The sequence below is a fragment of the Anolis sagrei genome, chromosome 1 (assembly GCF_037176765.1).
Source record: "Anolis sagrei isolate rAnoSag1 chromosome 1, rAnoSag1.mat, whole genome shotgun sequence".
Taxonomy (NCBI): domain Eukaryota; kingdom Metazoa; phylum Chordata; class Lepidosauria; order Squamata; family Dactyloidae; genus Anolis; species Anolis sagrei.
The window spans coordinates 142,896,573-142,917,471 of NC_090021.1; the positions used below are offsets into that span (position 1 = coordinate 142,896,573).

Sequence of the window (20,899 nt, forward strand, 5' to 3'; positions counted from 1 at the left end):
GTTTCAGGCACACAAGGATTAAAATATTTCACCCCTTCAGGCTCTGTATATAAGATGTGCATGTCACATTTATGGAATTTCATGTTCAGACTTGGGTCCCATCTCCAAAATATCTCATTATGACCATATATATAATAAGGCAGTTACGAGGAAGTTAGATTCTGTAGGTCTGTTTGTATGTAAGTTAGAGCAAGTTCATTTTTTAAGAGTAACTCCATCCAAATAAGTGGCGCAGTGGGTTAAACCCCTGCGCTGGCAGGACTGAAGACCGACAGGTTGCAGGTTCAAATCCGGGGAAAGGCGGATGAGCTCCCTCTATCAGCTCCAGCTCCTCATAAAGGGACATGAGAGAAGCCTCCCACAAGTATTATAAAAACATCAAATCATCCGGGCATCTCCTGGGCAACGTCCTTGCAGACAGCCAATTCTCTCACACCAGAAGCGACTTGCAGTTTCTCAAGTCACTCCTGACACAACAAATCCAAATAAGTGTATGTGTGTGTGTTTGAAGTTTGAAACCATTTTAGTTGTCATATAAAGGTAAAGGTTTTCCCCTGACATTAAGTCTAGTTGTGTCCAACTCTGGGGGTTAGTGCTCATCTCCATTGCTAAGCCGAAGAGTCGGCATTGTGCGTAGAATCCTAGAGTTGGAAGAGACCTCATGGGCCATCCAGTCTGAGTTTTAGGCCTGTTTCTGAGGTTCTTTAGGGCACTCATTTAGCAAATTATATAGGATAGATCATAGAGTTGGAAGAGACCTCATGGGCCATCCAACCCCCTGCCAAGAAGCAGGAAAAATGCATTCAAAGCACCCTCGACAGATGGCCATCCAGCCTCTGCTTAAAAGCCTCCAAAGATGGAGCCTTCACCACACTCCGGGGCAGAGAGTTCCACTGTTGAACAGTTCTCACAGTCAGGAAGTTCTTCCTCGTGTTCAGATGGAATCTCCTTCCTTGTAGTTTGAAGCCATTGTTTCGCGTCCTAGTCTCCAGGGCAGCAGAAAACAAGCTTGCTCCCTTCTCCCTGTGGCTTCCTCTCATATACTTATACATGGCTATCATGTCTCCTCTCAGCCTTCTCTTCTTCAGGCTAAACATGCCAAGCTCTTTAAGCCGCTCCTCATAGGGCTTGTTCTCCAGAAGGCTATCAAGGTTTTGCAAAAGGACGAATCCCAGGATCACATGGCAGAGCAAGTGGTGTCACACTGCATTCGTTCCCCGGGATAGACGCGCCCCCGATTTCCTATAAACAAGACGCCTTTTGCAAAAGAAGCACACAGGAAGTCGGGTCTGCAGGGGCAAATGAACTCAAGCGCGGGCTTTGTTATTGAATTCAACTTCCGGAGGAGGGAGGCATCTTCATCAGCTGCGTTCAGAGGCTGCCTGGGATCTCGTGGAGGACTCCCCTCCCCCCCGTTTGCTTTGGTTCGCTCCAAGTGAGTCATGCGCCACGCTAGAAGGAGGAAGAGACCAACTTCCGTTTGGGGGGGGGGAGGTGGAATGTGCCAGGGAGGGAAGGCAGGGTCTTCCTTTGCAATGCTGCATAACGGGGGAAATCCCAGGCTGCTCCTCAAGATGACACCAGCACGGCTTTGTCTCATATGTTTCAACTAAATCAGAAGCATATACTTCTCTAGATCCCATGGTGCCCTGTTTTGAGTCCTAAACTACGGCCCTGGAGGCCTCTGGGCGAGTCACACTCTCTCAGCCCCAGAGGAAATCCCCCACCAACACTGGCATGTGTCCCAGTTTGAATTGCATTATAATGGTCAGTGTAGGAGACTCATCATGCAGACTGAACTGGATTACACTCTGTAAGAAAATGTGAAAAAATGTTCTGTTCCTGGTTTGAAAGTGTTGTTTCCTCTTTAATTGTGCAGCACCCACTTTTGAAGTAGTTGTTCTACTGCAGAAACTTTACTTTTGTGGCTGCCACAAACTAGGCTGAATTGGTTGACACGATGGAAAACTACGAGGGTTGAATGAAAAGTAATGCCTCCACCTTCGCTACTTGGGTTTGGATGGGAATAATTTAATAAATCAAATGCAGAAATGATCCTTAGAATGTGCTCTTTAACTACCACTATTCGCTTTTCCAAATAATCACCAGACAATCGGATGCATTTCTGCCAACGATGAACAAGGTTTCTGACGCCGTCACGGAAGAAGTCGACACTCTGTTTCCGCAACCAGCATCTCACAGTTCCCTCAACGTCTTGATCAGAAGAATAACGATATCCCCACAGATCTTTCATTATCGGGAACAGATGGAAGTCAGACAGTGCTAAATCTGGACCGTATGGAGGATGCCGTACGGTGGTGAGATCCAGTCTCTGAAGTTTCAAGTCTGTGCACTTTCATTTCAGGCATCAGCATACTGGATACCCATCGTGCATAGATCTTCCAATAGCCAAGCAAAGCAATAATGCAGTGTTTCTCAACCTGGGGTTCGGGACCTCTGGAGGGGTTGCCAGGAGTTGCCAGAGGGGTCACCAAAGCCCATCAGAAAACAAAGTATTTTCTGTTGGTCACGGGGGTTCTGTGTGGGAGGTTTGGCCCAATTCTATCATTGGTGGGGTTCAGAATGCTTTTTGATTGTAGGTGAACTATAAATCCCAGAAACTACAACTCCCAAATGTCAAGGCCTATTTTCCCCACACTCCACCAGTGTTCACATTTAGCATACTGAGTATTCGTGCCAAGTTTGGTCCACATCCATTATTGTTTGAATCAATAGTGCTCTCTGTAGGTGAACTACAACTCCAAAACTCAAGGTCAATGCCCACCAAACCCTTCCAGTGTTTTCTGTTGGTTGTGGGCATTCTTTGTGCCAAGTTTGGTTCAATTCCATCATTGGTGGAGTTCAGAATACTCTTTGATTGTAGATGAACCACAAATCCCATAAAACTACAACTCCCAAATTATGTTTCATAATAGGAGCAAAATTACAGTTATGAAGTAGCAAAAGAATGTTATGGTTGGGGGTCACCACAACATGAGGATCTGTATTAAGAGGTCGCGGCATTAGGAAGGTTGAGAAACACTGCAATAATGTGACCCACACATTTGTGTGAAATGCTTGAAATTTCTCTGAGTGATACGACGATTGTCCTGAATCAATCTGTCAACCTTTTGCTTGTGAAACTCAGTGGTTGCTGTCACAGGATGTCAAACTCTTTGTTTGTCATGCAAGTCAGATGTTCCCACCTCAACACCTTTGAACTTACTCGCCCAACGACGCACAGTACTCACATCAACACTTGCATTCTCTGATGAATCTCCTTTGGGGTGACACCTGCTGTCAAGAATTCAATGACTGCACGTTGCTTAAGTCGCATTGACTGACCATCTGCGCAGGGTTCCATACTTTGCACTTTAACAACACAATCGTTCAATGCTAAGGCTTCCTGCCAAAATGGAACTGTAGAGGAGAGTCTACTGAACAAGCCAGTACCTGCCGCATACCAGTACTGACATCTGTTGAGGAATTACAGAGGTGGAGGCATTACTTTTCATTCAACCCTCGTATAGCAAAATGTGCTGCAGGATGTCCCACAAAATCAAAGCTTTTGCAGTTTAATAAACTTTTGCCATGACATTTATAACCCAGGAACAAAAATTGTGTTACATGAGTCATATAATCCACATTATAATGGTCCTTCCATAGTCCAGCCCAGGGTTCCTCAACCTAATGCCCGTGGGCCGGATACAGCCCTCCAAGGTCATTTACCTAGCCCTCGCTCAGGGTCAACCTAACTCTGAAATGATTTGAAAGCACACAACAACAACAATCCTAGATTCCATCTGAACATTAGGAAGAACTTCCTGACTGTGAGAGCCGTTCACCAGTGGAACTCTCTGCCCCGGAGTGTGGTGGAGGCTCCTTCTTTGGAGGCTTTTAAGCAGAGGCTGGATGGCCATCTGTCAGGGGTGATTTGAATGCAATATTCCTGCTTCTTGGCAGGGGGTTGGACTGGATGGCCCATGAGGTCTCTTCCAACTCTTTGATTCTATGATTCATCAGCCAAAAGCAGGCCCACACTTTCCATTGAAATACTAATAAGTTTATATTCATTAAAATTGTTTTTCATTTTAATTATTGTATTTTTAAAGTGGTTTTTTTTTGCACTACAAATAAGACATGTGCAGTGTGCATAGGAATTCATGTTTTTTTCAAATTATAGTGTGGCCCTCCAACAGTTTGAGGGACTGTGACCTGACCCTCTGTTTAAAAAGTTTGAAGACCCCTGATCTAGACTCCTATGATGCAAATTGAACTGCATTAAAATGGGTTATTTGAGTCAACACTGACATATATCCCAGGTTGATGCAGTGAATCCGGATTCTGAAACTGGATTATATGGCAGTGTAGATGCGGCCGGAGTGAATCTTGCCAAGGAAACCCCATGATAGGTTCACCGCAGGGCATCACACTGTTATACTATCATTGTTCGCAGTGCCACAAAGGGTTGTCAGATTATTGTGTAGAGTTGTTTTCCATTTCTTCAGAGTGCAGAACATGTGGCCAGTTAATTTGAACAAGGAAGGGGATTTTTATTGCTTTAGGAAGAAGTTCATGGTGGTAATTGCTTTTTGGCAGTGGAAGAGGCGGCCATAGAAGGTTGTGTCCTTTCTTTGTGTGTGGCCCATGCTGGAAGTGCCAGCATAGAAATTCATAAATTAGATCAGACATTGCTTTTCTGAAAGAGTTTGCTGGAGGCATGGAATCACAGATCATTGTGGGTTAAAACTGCAAAGACGGTGGTTGTATTATTAATATCATCATCATCATCATCATCATCACCACCACCACCACCACCACTATCATCATGGCAGAGGACAATAGCCCTTATTAGGTCCTTTGGGGTTCACATGACCCACTTATTTGCTGATATTGCAACCCCGTCTTTCTTTGTGATCTAATGCTTCTTAAACTTTTTCCACTCATGACCCCTTTCCACTCAAAAAATGTTTACGTGATCACAGATATTTTGGTATAAGAATGGTTGTAATAACAATATGTCACATGATTTTTGTTCCTGGGTTATAAATATCATTTCCTAATTGGTTCTATTATAAAAACATGGAAAATGTTTATTAAATGTATTTATTATTAAAATTATTAAATGTATTTATTATTAAAATTATTAAATTTATTAATTATTAAAATTATTTATTAAATGTATTAAATCTCCCTCAGGGAGATAAGGCAGAATACAAACAACGTTTATTATTATTATTCTAAACTGCAAAAACTATTCCTAAGTTATAAATGTTATTTCCTAATTGGTTCTATCAAATAGAAAAAGTTTATTAAACTGCAAAAACTTTCTTTTTGCAGCACATCCTGCAGCACATTTTGCTATAGTTTTTCAATGAATATCTCATCCAATCGCAACCAATGCAACATAGTTTGTAGCTGCCACAAAAACAAAGATTCGGGAGTATAACAACTACTTTCAAAGTAAGTGCTGCACAATTAAACAGGAAACAGCACTTTCAAACCAGGAACAGAAAAGGTTTCACATTTTGTTACATAGTGCAATCAAACATTTATGGATAAACCAGCATTTGCAAGGCTTGCTAAACAGGTTGATTTTCCTTTTTATGAAGTACAACTAGTGCATTTTCTGCAGAGTCAACCATAAACACTGCACATTGTTGCTAACAGATTTGTGTAAATTCAGAAACCTTTTATTGCAGCCACATTTTTCATGACTCCAACATTGAACTAAGGGGATCCCACTTGGGAATCGAAACCCACAGTTTAAGTAGCAGTGGTCTAGGGGTAGTTGTAACACATAAGGCGACAATTACAAAACGATCCCTGTATCTGTGAGGGATACGGTCCTGAATTTACCAATAATGATAATGATGATAATAATAATAATAACAACAACACAGTCCTAGATGCTTGGGAAGTGTTTGACTTGTGATTTTGTGATATGAAATCCAGCATATAGATCTCGTTTGCTGTGACATACTGTGCTTTTGTGTCAATAATAATAATAATAAAGTTTATTTATATTCCATCCCCTCTCCCCAGGGAACATGGGACAGCTTACAACTAAATAGTACAATAAGTACAATACAGTAAAATACAGAAAATTGCATACACATTAATAACATATCAATCAGTATAAAACACAAAATACAACGTAATCAAATACAAGAATTAACAATAAAAATTATGAACATTGAGGTAAAACAGCCATTTCTATAATCTAAAAGGTGCTTATTTATTTTTTATTTATTTACCGTGCTTATATTCTGCCCTTCCCACCCCGCAGGGGATTCAGGGTGGATTACAATGCACATATACAGACAAACATTCAATGCCAATTAGATATACAACATATATAGACAGACACAGAGGCAATTTAACATTCCAGCTTTTCCGGCTTCATGAGTGTATGCTCGATTCCGGCTGCCGCTTCACCGTCAATTTGTGACACCAAGTCCTTTGATTGAGTACTTTCTCATTCTTCTGCATGCTGCTTGTCCTAAATTTCCTACTTGACAGATGCAACTGTCTTTCGGGCTGCATAGGTCAACAGCAAGCTAGACGAATGACTGGAAGCTCACTCCAACCTGGGATGGCTTCAGACTCATGACCTCTTGGTCAGTAGTGATTTTTACCCTATCCTAGTTTACCCTACCTTGTTCATGCCCAGCATTTTTAAATTTTTAATTTTAATTATTACATTTGGCCCAGCCATAGGTTTTTAAATGCTGTATGTTATTGTTATTGTTTCTTGCTTATTGTGTATTTTTTGTTTTTGAGTTTTATTTTTTATTTTAACTGTTTGTATTGATTATTTGTTATCGCCTTTGTTTATTGATGTGCTGTGGGCTTGGCCTCATGTAAGCCGCACCGAGTCCCTTGGGGAGATGGTAGCGGGGTACAAATAAAGTATTACTACTACTACTACTACTACTACTACTATTATGCAGCTGGCTATCAGCTAGCTGTGCCACAGCCTGGTCCATATCCTAGAGATTGACTAATAGGCAACCAGTGAAGCTGCTTCAGGAGGGGGGTCGTGTTATCTCTATAACCTCCCCCCATGAGCAGCCACGAGCAGGTTATAAAGATCATATATCAGTAGCCCTCTAGGTGTTTTGGACTTCATCTCCCATAATTCCTTGCCATTGAACAATCTGGCTAGGGCTTCTGGGTGTCGGAGTCCCAAACATCTGGAGGGCCACAAGTTTGACTCCACTGCTCCATAGCAACATTTGACGTGAGCGTACCATAGCATTATCTGGAGGGCCTAAAAACTTCTTAGTGAGGGTCTATTTTGTCAGATGTAGGTAGGAGAAACCGTGGGCACTGGTTTCACCCGTATATGGGTTATGTACTGTATTCCGTTTTAATTTATGTGCATTCTACATCTAGGACATAGATATAACCATAGGAGCCCATATCACAGGCCTTTAATTCAATAGTGAATGAATTAGAAGCCAGGCATTTAGGGCATGTCATCAGTAGTGTCTGCAGTGTTCATTTTTTTCTGGACCAAAGGGCAAAGATAAGGAAAAGAAAGAAAGAAAAGCAAAAGAAAAGCACTGCCTGCAACAGTGATAAAGCCTCATGGCACCCTTGATTGTGTCCCACTAGCAGAATTGGTCAGGGTGAACCTCGGTGTAACCTTCACATTTGAGTTATCCTTATTTTTTATTATATTTTTCTTATCTTGCTGTTTCAAAGAAGAAAGATTTGATAGCTGCAGGGAAACAAGACACTAGAAAGACCAGGCTCATCCCTTCATATACAGCAAGGCTCTCATATTTGCAGGAAATACGTTCCCGGCTGGACTGGGGTTACATAAAACCACGGATATGGCTTCTGTGGTTATGAGAGGGTCTAAAAGTATACGTTTTTAACCAAAATGCATTTCTGTTTTTCATAAGGCGATAGGTTGGGCAGTCTAGTCAGATGTGTCACCTATTTTTATTATGAAGGACAGCATGTCAGTGGGTCACGAATGAAACCTAAGCAGCTGCCTTCATGGGGAGCTCCCGGTGGCACAGTGGGTTAAACCTTTGTGCCGGCAGGACTGAAGACTGACAGGTCACAGGTTCGAATCTGGGGAGAGCGCGGATGAGCTCCCTCTGTCAGCTACAGCTCCTCATTGCGGGGACATGAGAGAAGCCTCCCACAAGGATGATAAAACGTCAAAACATCCGGGCGTCCCCTGGGTAACGTCCTTGCAGACGGCCAATTCTCTTACACCAGAAGCGACTTGCAGTTTCTCAAGTCACTCCTGACACACATAAAAAACAAGCTGCCTTCATGAGTCTTTTTGGCTTGGCTGCAGTTTGGAACAGTAAAAACAAAATCCAGGGGTTTGTTATTTTCTGATTTCTTTTGGGAAATTGTGAAGTTTTTTTTTTCTAGAGGAACAGGGTACATATTTGAACAGAAGTATGCAGCTGCTTTGGAAAGACTTCACGTGGTCTCTTGAGGAACGGGTTTAACTCCGTCTGTTTATTTCATTCCGAAGAGTGTGACCAGATTTCTTAGAAGGGGATTTGCAGGACAGGTGTCGCCAGAACATTTGGCAAGCTCAGTCGCCTTGACAGTGGTCCAGACAAACCGCTGAAATGTCACTTTGGTGGGCATGACATGATGTACTCTTTTTTTAAAAGTCCTGTTTAGATTTCTACCAAATCCATTGTCTAAGGGTCCTTCCACACAGCTTAATAAAATCCTATATTATCTGCTTTGAACTGGATTATATGGCAGCGTGGACTCAAATAATCCAGTTCAAAAGCAGATGTAGATTTTCTGCCATGATATTCTGGGTTATATGGCTGTGTGGAAGGGCCCTGCATAATCCCAGCTCAGAAAAATAATATTAATGATAATAATAATGATAGTAGTAGTAGTAGTAGTAGTAATGATGATGATGATGATGATGATGATGATATTAATTTATTTATGTACCGCTCTATCTCCCTGAGGGGGGATTCAGGGCAGTTTCCAAGTAACATCACCAAAACATACTTATGACAATTGAGTTCATCTTTTATTTGCTTGACCGGCTGGAGGTTGAAAATAGTTGATGAGGCGTAAACAGAATTGGCAGTCTGCAAGGATGTTGCCCAGGGGACGCCCAGCTTCAAAAAAGAAGCACAATTAAAGCCTTGGCAGACCGTGCAAAAAAAATCTGTGAACCCCACCTTCTCCAAGATGAACTGAACCACCTAAATTGGGCTCTCCAGGCCAATGGATACTCCACCTCAGACATCAGAAGAGCTGCAAAACCGAGAACAAACCACGAGAGTAAAGATGAAGATCCTCCCAGAGGAAAAGTGTTCTTGCCATACATCAAGGGAACCACTGACCGCATAGGGAAACTGATGAGGAAACACAACATACAAACCACTTACAGACCCACCAAGAAAATCCAACAAATGCTACGTTCAGCAAAGGACAAGAGGGACCCACTCACCTCTGCAGGAATCTACCGAGTACCATGCAGCTGTGGACAAGTCTACATAGGGACCACCAAACGCAGCGCCCAGACACGCATCAAGGAACATGAAAGGCACTGCAAACTACTCCAACCAGAGAAATCAGCCATAGCAGAGCACCTGATGAACCAACCTGGACACAGCATATTATTTGAGAACACAGAAGTGCTGGACCACTCTCACAACCACCATGTCAGACTACACAGAGAAGCCATTGAAATCCACAAGCATGTGGACAATTTCAACAGAAAGGAAGAAACCATGAAAATGAACAAAATCTGGCTACCAGTATTAAAAAAAACTCAAAAATTACAGCAGCAAAACAACAGAGGGGAAACAAACAGGCACATGAAATCACTCTCAACAAAAGATTCCCTCCAGGCGCTTCCAAGCCATTGAATGCAAATCAAGGTGATCAGCTGAAACATTCACAGCTAGCCCCAGCAAACAAAAGTCCTTTGTCTCACCCTGGTCATTCCACAGATATATAAACCCATTTTTCCCAGTTCCAACAGACCTCATTACCTCTGAGGATGCTTGCCATAGATGCAGGCGAAACGTCAGGAGAAAAATTGCCTCCAGAACATGGCCATATAGCCCGGAAAAACCTACAACAACCCATGGACGCCCAGATGTTTTGATGTTTTATCAACCTTGTGGGAGGCTTCTCTCATGTCCCCACATGAGGAGCTGTAGCTGACAGAGGGAGCTCATCCACGCTCTCCCCAGATTCGAACCTGTGACCTGTTGGTCTTCAGTCCTGCCAGCACAGGGGTTTAACCCACTGCGCCACCGGGGGCTCCATATCCCATGCCTATGTCTATGAAGGATATTAGCAACTTCAGAGAAATCACATCTTCCCAGGCACCAGAAGCTTCCTGCCTGAAAACACCATGTTCCCCCACTCCCAGCTGACACTGTCTCACTTAGCAACTGTTCTTATGAACATTTTAACCTTGCCTCTGTTCTCTAGGTCACGAAAACCGATCTCGCTCTGATCGGAAAACTGATAGTGAGGCATTAACTAGCAAATCCAATGCAAAGGGCAAGACCAACAGCATTCTGTAAGAAGGTTTTTCAGAAAAGGCACCAAGGTCATAAAACTAATGCAGGCAGAGAAAAACTTTTAATAGAATAGGTACTGTACATGCAGTTTGTAAATATGGAATGGTTCTTGCGAACAAACTTGGGACTACTTCCTCTAGCAACACACAGTAGCAAGCCATAACGTATGTGTGGGTGCAATGTGTTCATTCTAATCTAGTGGCAACTACAGTAAGACCCCTCTGTTCGTATTTGGCTGGCATGTGATTACCTGAAACTCCCCTTATGAACCATCTAGGATGTTAAGACCATCTTGGGAGGCCCTGCTCTCGACTCCATCTGCGTCACAAATATGTTTGGTGGGGATGAGAGACAGGGCTTTCTCAGTGGTGGCCTCTCGGCTATGGAACGCCCTTCCTAGAGATATTAGATCGGCTCCCTCCCTTTTGACCTTTTGAAAAAAAGTCAAAACCTGGCTGTTTGAGCAGGCGTTTGAAAAGGCAGTGTAACAGACATATAATTGATTTTTTAATTATTATTATGGTTTTACTTGATATGTTAATGCTTTTAAATGTTTTGATGTTTTTATGATGTTGTTGGCATTGAATTGTTGCCTTGTGAACCACCTCGAGTCGCCTGCGGGCTGAGAGGGGCGGTATACAAATGTAGCAAATAAATAAATAATAAACCGTAAACACAACATTCAGTAACCTGCTGTCTGGTCCCAGTATGCCATAGAGTTGCATTGGAGGACCTAGAGATTCCAAGGAAGGCATTTGCTAGATCCTCCAACACAAGTCTGTGATTACTTTTGTAGGAAGCATACATAGATTCACCTGGAAGATCCTATAGATTCCCCCTCACTGTGTGCACATGAAACTACAGATATAGGTTCTATGGTTATGGATGTGTGTGTGTGTGTCTTACTGTATGTTATTCTCAGATGTGGACAGCTGTCTACTAAAAAGAGGCTTTCCAATGCATTCTTCTTTCTGGCCTGATGTCATATTGTTGGCATTGTTTGTCTTGTTGTTCTTGTGTATCTTCAAGTCAATGCCAATCTGTGTCAACCTTCTTATAGGATTTTCTTGGCAAGATTTATTCAGAGGAGCTTTTCTGTGGTCTCCTCAAGCAGAGAGAGTGTGGCCTGCCCAAATTCACCCAGTGGGTTTTCATGACTGTGTGACTCAAAATGAATATGACATTGACATTGTTTGTCCCTATTTTTCCAATCTTTAAGGGAGAATTTAGTTTCTTAGATAACCATTGCACTCTTTACTAAAAACTGGAAATGCACAAGATCCATACGCAAGAAGGGGAGAACTCAGCAGATTTGTGGGAACTATGAGAACCCCATAAGCACAACATAAAGGGCAGAGGAGGCCCCCAAATAGTCCAGGGTTTGAGCATGCGCAGTGACCATGAAATGATGAGTGACCTAAGTGGTGTGAGGACAGGTGGGAAACTGAGGTAAATTGGGGGGGGGGGGAGAGGGGTGCGGGTAGAATTCAGAATAGGAACCACTCCTCACTGTTATATTTTGTTGGACACTCAACCTATACCTGTATATTGACCAGCATGAGGAGGCTCATGCATACGTATATAAACTCTGGGAAACAATATTCAGGTTACCAAGTCTCTTTTGGACATTCAGGTTCCCATATTTTAAAGCCAGTCTGCCAGGAAGGCATGTCTGTACCCATCGGACCTTCCCAACTAGATGATAGCAGGGTACAAATAAAGATAATAATAATAATAATAATAATAATAATAATAATAACAACAACTTCATATTCTGATTGAGTTCACCCTTTTTCTTGCATGATTTCTCTTACAAAAAAGGGAAAGTGTTGTATATGGTAACCCTACTCTGTTCGATGAGGTGGAGCGGGAAAGAAAATGCAAAATTTCGCACAAGTTTTCAATGCAATCTGTGTTTTATAGTTGCTCCTGCCATTGTATGAAAAACTTTAAAATCCAGTGAAACTGGATTGATTTCCCTTTTTAGAAAAAGTGGCAAAACTTTTCATCTGATTTTGTTTCTCATAGGACATTTGTTTCGTTAAAAAACGTTGGTGTTAAAGTGCAATGTAAGTCACAAGTAAAATATTTTTTATCCTTTGCTTCAGGGACATTATGGAAGAAAGCAGAGCACTCTCAAGCTGCCAGTCTGAAGAAAGCAGTTTGCTAGACATCCCGTGCGTTGTAACTGCAGAAGACTTTGCATTGATCTCTAGCCCAGGAAGGAAGGACGAGATTCTCAGCAATGTAGGGGAATTTGTTTCATCGACATCCACATCAATTGACACCGGTAACGTAACAGCCACAATTTTACTTTTGTTTCTAATGTTGTTTTTCTTTTTTTTGGGCAAGCCATGCAGGGGAAATGGAGTCTGTGTGACTGGAACCTCAAACAAAATGTGTCAGCCAAGAGTATGATATGAAGCAGTGTTTCTCAACCTGTGGGTCCCTCAGGGTTTTGGCCTACAACTCCCAGAAATTCCAGCCAGTTTACCAGGTGTTAGGATTTCTGGAAGTTGAAGGCCAAAACATCTGGGGACCCACAAGCTGAGAACCACTGATATACAGGAAGACGCCTATAATCATAGTGGAGATGTTCCCTGCTGGACTGTGGTTACCTTTAAGTGCGGATACAACCGAATACCATTAAATTAGCTCACTTTTTGTCCCAGCACATCGTAAACTTGCGTTGTAGAGAGGTATCCTAGGGTAGGTTCTCCGAAGCAGCTCTATAGTAACTCCTGGGAAAGTATAACAGAATTGTTTGGAGAACCCAGCAAATTTTTAGAGCAACCATTTCCCCCCTGAATGCCAGCAAGTAAAACCACAGATATGAGTTACTGTATGTATATCTACATGAACTTGTGTAATTATTAATTTTTTCATTCTTAAAAAAACCCATACATTATTCAAGTTACTGTATATATGTCTACATGAAATTGAGTAACTTATAAAAAAAGAATGAAAACTAAAAAATGGGAGCGGGGTGGAAATGGTCTTATGGTGGTTTTTAGTTCAAGAATACAATTACAGAGCAAATAGAGAGGTCTCAGAGGATGCCTGCCATAGATGAGGGCGAAATGTCTGGAACGTAGCCATACAGCCCAGAAAACTCACAGCAATCTGGTGATTCCGGCCATGAAAGCCTTCGACAACACAATTACAGAGCCGTCTCAATGTTGTCTTTTCCCATAAATACCTGAATAATTCATTCCCTTTTTCATTCCTGGCAATGGTTGTGTCCAGCCATCACTTTCTAAGCTCAGATTGTTCTCTCTGTCTGTCTGCTGTGATTCATAGTCTGTCTTTTAAAGCTGGTATTATTACATTCAGCTTAAAATAAGCTTCCCAGTAGATAATTAATTGATGGAATAAACAGCAGTAAAAACACAACATGAAACCTATGCTCTCTCTCTGTATGTAAAGCAAGTTATTATTTTGGTGAGATATTAGAAAATTTGTTTATCCCGCCCTTCTCCCCACAAGGGGACTCAGGACGCTTTACATAAGCATCCGATGATGCTATCAACAAATACACCAATAAAATTACAATAAAATCCATTTAAAACAGTATATAGATTCCACACATAAATTCATTAACAATAAATTAACGTGCCAATACACCAAAGCCAAGCTGGCAGAATCCAGTGTTGCAATGTCCAAAATTTTCTTTCATATTGCCGCTTCTCTCTAGTCGAATGCCTGGTTCCAGAGCCATGTCTTCAGTTGTCTTCTAAAGGACAGGAGGGAGGTGGCCAACCTGATGTCCTTAGGGAGGGAGTTCCACAGACAAGGGACCACTGTTGAAAAGACCCTGTCTCTCGCCCCCACCAGCCACGTTTGCAAAGGTGGTGGGATCGAGAGCAGGGCCACTCCTGACGATCTTAAGCTTCGTGATGGTACATAGCAGAAGATACGTTTTGACAGGTAATCTGGGCCAGAACCATTCAGGGCTTTAAAGGTTAAAACCAGCACTTTGAATTGTACTTGGAAGCTGATCGGCAGCTAGTGGAGTGCACTTGTATCTGAGGCAACATTTTCTTTTTAGTTCTGCTAATATAATTAGAAGGTGTATATGTTCTTATTTACTTCCGTTTAAGAAGTGACAAGTGGCACGTAGTTTCTTACATCATCTGTCTTGAAGATTTATTTTCCTTTTCTTTTTGTGTATTATTTGCCTGTGGGCAACATATCTGCGTTCGTCTCAGGTAGTGCTGCCATTATCATATTGCCACAATGACAGCAAATACTATTAAAGCACAACTTGAATATGTTTAAGTTAATTTAAATGGTGGCTGGAATTGCTGTTCAGCTATGACAGTGTGGGTGCTCTCCAGGGACACTTTACTTTCAGTGTCTCATTCTGCAGGGCGAAATGGCGCCAGACATGCCAAGGGCACCTATAGTGCTGCATGAAGGCAATCGCAAAATATTTTTAAAAAGCAAGGTGATTGGTGAAAGTGGACAGATTTGCCACTTCAGATAGTGACCATGTTAAATTGCCAGACTATAATTTACAGCTTCTGTCTAGGCAGTAAAATATAATATTCCATGCTCTGCCACTTGTTAGTAGATTTACATTGTGCATTTGTGTAACAAGTCTCCAGCTGCTCATAGCTGGGCTTTATGCTTTGAGCTCAATTTGAGAGCATAAAAATAGGCAATTTGTAATGCAGACCTCTCATTGGTGGCAGTCTTTATGGTGGGATTTTTTTTTATTGTGTCAGAAGCAGTTTGAGAAACTGCAAGTCGCTTCTGGTGTGATGAAATTGGCCATCTGCAGAAATGTTGCCCAGGGGATGCCCTGATGTTTTACCATCCTATGGGAGGCTTCTCTCATGTCCTTGCATGGGAAGCTGGAGCTGACAGGCAGGAGCTCACCCCATGATGCAGATTTGAACCGCCAACCTTCAGGTCAGCAGTTCAGCCAGGACAAGGGTTTAACCCATTGCACCACCGTGGTTTCTCTATGGTGGGATATTCAGTCAAGTTACTAAACAATCCAGGTGCTTCTTCAAAGACAGATTTCCTAAGTCACTTTACTTGAAATGGGTGGATAAAAGCTTTGTTTATAGCTGCTGAGATCCCGGATCACAAGATTTTGGCGGATTGAATTCCTTCAGACCCTGCTTAGCTTCCAAGCATATCTCCTTGACCTCATTGTTATTTTACATCAGAGCAATCCATCGTACAGAAAAGCATGTAGAGAAAATAATTTAGGTATGCAGATTTATGGTCAGTGTGAGGATAAGAATGGTTTCCTATAGGATGTGGGTCCCTCATAGACTGACTGAACCCAATGGGGCAAGGGTGTAGGAGAGAACAGAGATTTGGGAAGCTGGTGCCACATTGTTTAACATTCAGTTGCTGATTTAACTCAGCTTTCTCCAGGACTGGAGTTCTGCTCTATGTAAGAGCCAAAGGAATGTTACTTTTGACAGGGAAGGATAGTTAATCCAGGACTATAACTCATATACGGTATATTTATTATAAACACGGTCCAGCATGATTAGCAGGTCCAGTTGCATTGATTTTTATTCTGCAAATCATCCTTTTAAAACGTCTGTCTCTATAGTTAATTTATTTTCATAAATCCATATGCTCATTCTATGGATGATATCCACTGTGTTTTGCAAACAAGAGATCAGTGAGAGTTTAGGTGTATTATTCATTTTTATACTCAATCCTGTGGAATAATATAAAGATAAACCTAGAGAATCAGTAAGCCAAAGAGACAGTGAGAAGGAGCAGTTACCAATATTGTCCTCTTAGAACTGCTAGTAAATCTGCTTTGGTCTGAGCAGTCAATTCCATTATGTAAAAGTAAAGATTTCCCGATGACATGAAGTCTAGTCGATTCCGACTCTGGAGTGGCAGCTCTCATCTCCATTTCTAAATTGAAGAGCTTGCGTTGTCCATAGACGCCTCCTAGGTCATGTGGCTGGCACGACTGCATGAAACACTGTTACCTTCCTGCGGTACCTATTGATCTACTCACATTTGCATGTTTTCGAACTGCTAGGTTGGGAGAAGCTGGGTCTAACAATGAGAGCTCATCCCGTCCCGTGGATTCAAACTGCTGACCTTCCAGTCAGCAGGTTCTGCAGCTTGGTTTAACCTGCTGTGCCACCGTGGCCCCATAAAAGTAGTAGTAGTAGTAGGAGGAGGAATGTACTCGTATTTATTTTTTTCCTACAGCTTCCTGGGATCAGGGAACCAGAGATCAAAATACATCCACAGATTAGACATATAACACCAGGGGTCCTCAAACTAAGGCCCGGGGGCTGGATGCGGCCCGCCAAGCTAATTTACCCGGCCCTTGCTCAGGGTCAACCTAAGTCTGAAATTATTTGAAAGCACACAACAACAACAACAACAACCCTATCTCATCAACCAAAAGCAGACCCACACTTCCCATTGAAATACCAATAAGTTTATATTTGTCAAAATTGTTATTCATTTTAATTATTGTATTGTTTTAAAGTGTTTTTTGCATTACAAATAAGATATGTGCCGTGTGCATAGGAATTCTTTTTTTTTTTTCAAATTATAATCCAGCCCTCCAACAGTTTGAGGGACTGTGACCTGGCCCTCTGTTTAAAAGGTTTGTGGACCCCTGTATAACACATTGGTTATTGAAGAAAAAGTTCATTAAACTTCTTCCATTTGAAGAAATGTTGAGAACATGAGTTTACTAATCTGTAGTGGTGGCAGTCACCATTGATAGAAATAAATACTTTTGCAGATGGATCTGGTCCCACTGGTTCCCTTTTAAATATGACCACACATGAAAGAAATGCCCACCAGAGGGCTCTCAAGGAAATGTTTACACAATTTTCTGGACTCCTAGGCACAAAGGTATTTTTTTGCATTGCTTTTTTGCACGCTGAAATACGACATGATTTCAGCATGCTGCTTTGCCTTGATTTTTTAAAATTGGATTTTGGATTTGGATTAAACACACTGATTTCAGTCTTGAATGTTATGCTGTAATTCCTGTATATTTCTTTACTATGGTATATGTATATTTCCTCCTTTAATATCAGTTCTCTTGTTACTCCTGTTGAGGATTTCTTTGATGTTCTTTGCTCAAAATTCCTTTGGTTACATCAGAGATGGGGAATAACACAACCCTTTAGATCCTTTGTTATTTACTATGTATGCTGCTTAAGAGAGAGCCAGTGTAGTTGAATGTTGGACTATGGATCAGGAAAACAGAGTCTGAATCTCCGCTTGTCCATGAATTCCTACTGAGGGCCATTCCAGGCAGGCCCTATATCCCAGGATCTGATGCCAAGTTTTCTGTTTATCTCTGATCATCTGGCTGTGAAGACTCGTATAATCAGGTCTAAAGCAGAAAACCTTGGATCAGATTCTGGAATATAGAGCCGTTCTGGAAGGGCCCTGAGTGATCCTGGATAAGTCACTCATTTCAGTTCCAGAAACCCTGTGTTAGATTCACTTTAGGGTCTCTATAAATCAGAAATTACCTGGAGGCATGTAACAAAAACAACAAATGGGAGTCGCAATGATGTTTCTCAGGCTACACATTCTCCACTCATTCCGTAAATCATAATACTCTTTGGAGTCTGGCAGGGGGATAGGGATCTGCAGAATAAGAAATGGTTCCTCTTTTGGCTCTCTTCTTAGGGGCGAATAATAAGGGAGGAAAGGATGTCAAGAAGTATACACTGAACAGAGAAGGAATATGAGAGAGAAATAGTTCCTTTCTCAACTCATCTAATGGAAAGACTGGGGTAATTTACCTATCCCTACATTAAAGAGAACGGGAGACAACATGGAGCCCAGAACTTCTTGCCAGGCCGATTTTTGCACTACAAAACAATGGAAACGCGTGTTGCATTAAAAGAATCACCATTGTTATTATCATTTTCCCATGGAAGGTGGTAGCAATCTGCATACTATCAACGCAGTAGGAGAGAAACAATGATCAACTACATAGGAGTCTTTGGTGGTCCACTTTCACTCAGGCATTTCAGGAAGTGGAAATCAGCTCTTCCTAGCCTAATCTCAGGAGGTTTTCTTCCTCCTGTCTGCCGATCCCAAGGTCAATGAATCCATAACATATTTCGCAGGGATCATGGCATTAGCACTTGAGCTCAAGCTTCTGGAATCCTCCAATGAATCAGGAAGAGAACAGAAAGACAGAGGCTATAATTCTCATTCCATCTAGGGCAGTGGTTCTCAACCTGGTGTCCCCAGATGTTTTTGGCCTACAACTCACAGAAATCCAAGCCAGTTTACCAGCTGTTAGGATTTCTGAGAGTTGAAGGCCAAAAACATCTGGAGACCCCAGGTTGAGAACCACTGATCTAGGGGTATATCATATAGTCATTATTAATAAAAGCTGCTGAATAGTGTGAGCAGATTAACTGGATTGTGCTCCCATCAGCTGCCATTTAGGTCAGTGGTAAAAGAAGACTAGAAGAAAGCCTAGACATCTCCTGCCTGTTTGGATAGATGGCCCAACATACTACCAAGTGTATGGTAGTAAAGTAAAGGTAAATATTTCCCCTGACATTAAGTCTAGTCGTGTCTTATTCTGTGGGGTGGTGCTCATCTCCATTTCTAAGCCAAAGAGCCAGCTGTTGAGAATCAGCCTGTTTTTGTGTTTCAGGATCCTGATTCTCTCACACCAGGAGCGACTTGCAGTCACTCCTGACATGACAACAGGATCCTGATGTGGGAAATGATGAGAGAAATGATGGGCTGAGGCTGAGGTACAAGATGGAGATGGTTTGGTCAATGATATTCAGACAGACAATGACAGAGAGGTCCCAGTGCAAAAGGCAGTTTCTCATGAGAATATTCCTGCTGGGCCTAGCAATGATGGTTCACTCCCTCTCTCTGTGAGCTCTCAAGATTTGGGTTTGGAAAACAATCTGACACCTGGTGTTGGGGTTCAGCCTGATCCTGATCTGTGTGAACTGGATTCTCTGATAGTTTTTCCAAGTGAGCAAGCTCTCCCTGAGCCTGACAGTGTGGAATCTGTTGTTGATGCAGAGGTCAGCGGGGATGAAAAGGAAACTCAACAGCTGGAGGAAAATGTTTTGGAAGTTAGCCGTGATATCACTAGCTGTGATATCTCTCCACCTGGGGTTTTTAATGAGGACCGAAGAGAACAGATAGTTAGAGACAGAAATGTTTCCCAGTTTCTACGAAGGTCACATTGTTTACAGGAGAGACAGGCCCAGACGTCAAAGTCAAGGGGCGATTCAAAGAATAGCTTCTTTGGTTTAAGAGGCCTCCTGCCGGGTGCCTCTTTAGATCAAGCAACGTTTGGGACTGTGGCTGTGCCTTGGCAGAATTCCTGTGTTTCATGGCCGGTAATCCCAGAGGCTTAGTTATCAAGTTCATGGTTAGTAAAAGGCTAACAGATTCCTGGTTCTTGTATTGTGGCTTTTGAAATTTTGCTCAAGTTCAGAGATTCTACTGACTGCTGTGTTTTTCTGTGGCTTTTTGACTTTGCATTTACCTTTCTTTTGTAACCAATTTTTCATCAATAAACAAGGATTGCTACAGTCCAGTGTGGTGGATTTAATCTTATGGTCTCGTTTCTTGAACTGGGATGCAACACCTGGGAATTTTAATGAGCAGCCAGATAGGGAGCTGAAGGATCGGCGGCTGGAGATTAGCCAGGATCAACAGCAAATTCAGTGTTTACGTCACTCTGAAAGGCTTCGTTTGATAAGAGGTATATGTGGGGGAAAGCGAAACCAATTTCTGAGTTTTGGGATATAAGGTTTGCCTCAAGGGGAAACCTGTTCGATCAGGCATCATTTGGAAATCAAGTTTATGTGCCATGGAAATCCTGTTCAAGGGGTCTTGTTCCTGTGGAGTTTTTTTAGCCTTTTGGATTGTCTTTGCATCCTGTTGATTCCTGTCTGGTTAAATGCTGTCTTGGATTGCTTTTATATCTGGTGTGGACATTGCTTTCTATGGACTTATGACTTTTTGGAACTTTCTTATTTTCTTACAAGCATTTACTTCTTCTGGCTATTTACTAAGCTTCAATAAAAGAAGATTTGTTTCTTTACTCTTCGTGTGGCGTGTTTTAAAGTCAGAGGGCCTTTTCCTGACCTGGAGTGCAACACCAGTGTTGTTCATAGGCATCTCCAAGGTCATGTGACCGCATGACTGTGTGGAGAGTCATTACCTTCCTGCAGAAGTGGTGCCTATTGATCTACTCACACATGTTTTCAAACTGCTAGGTTGGCAGAAGATGGGACTAGCAGCGGGAGCTCACCCCACTCCCTGGATTCAAACCGCCAACCTTTTGGTCAGCAAGTTCAGCAGCTCAGTGGTTTAATCCGCTGTGCCACCAGGAAGCCTGT

At 42.1% G+C, this 20,899-nt stretch overlaps 1 protein-coding gene across 1 annotated transcript in view; it reads left to right on the forward strand.

Moving 5' to 3' along the window:
* Positions 1 to 1,272: 1,272 nt before the first annotated feature.
* SHLD1 (shieldin complex subunit 1) overlaps positions 1,273 to 20,899 on the forward strand; it is a 56,474-nt gene continuing 36,847 nt past the window's right edge. Inside the window, exons 1-2 of the mRNA XM_060786121.2 lie at positions 1,273 to 1,435; positions 12,653 to 12,834. Of these exons, the coding sequence (XP_060642104.2) occupies positions 1,302 to 1,435; positions 12,653 to 12,834 (316 nt within the window). The 5' untranslated portion in view covers positions 1,273 to 1,301. The remainder of the gene's footprint in view (positions 1,436 to 12,652; positions 12,835 to 20,899) is intronic.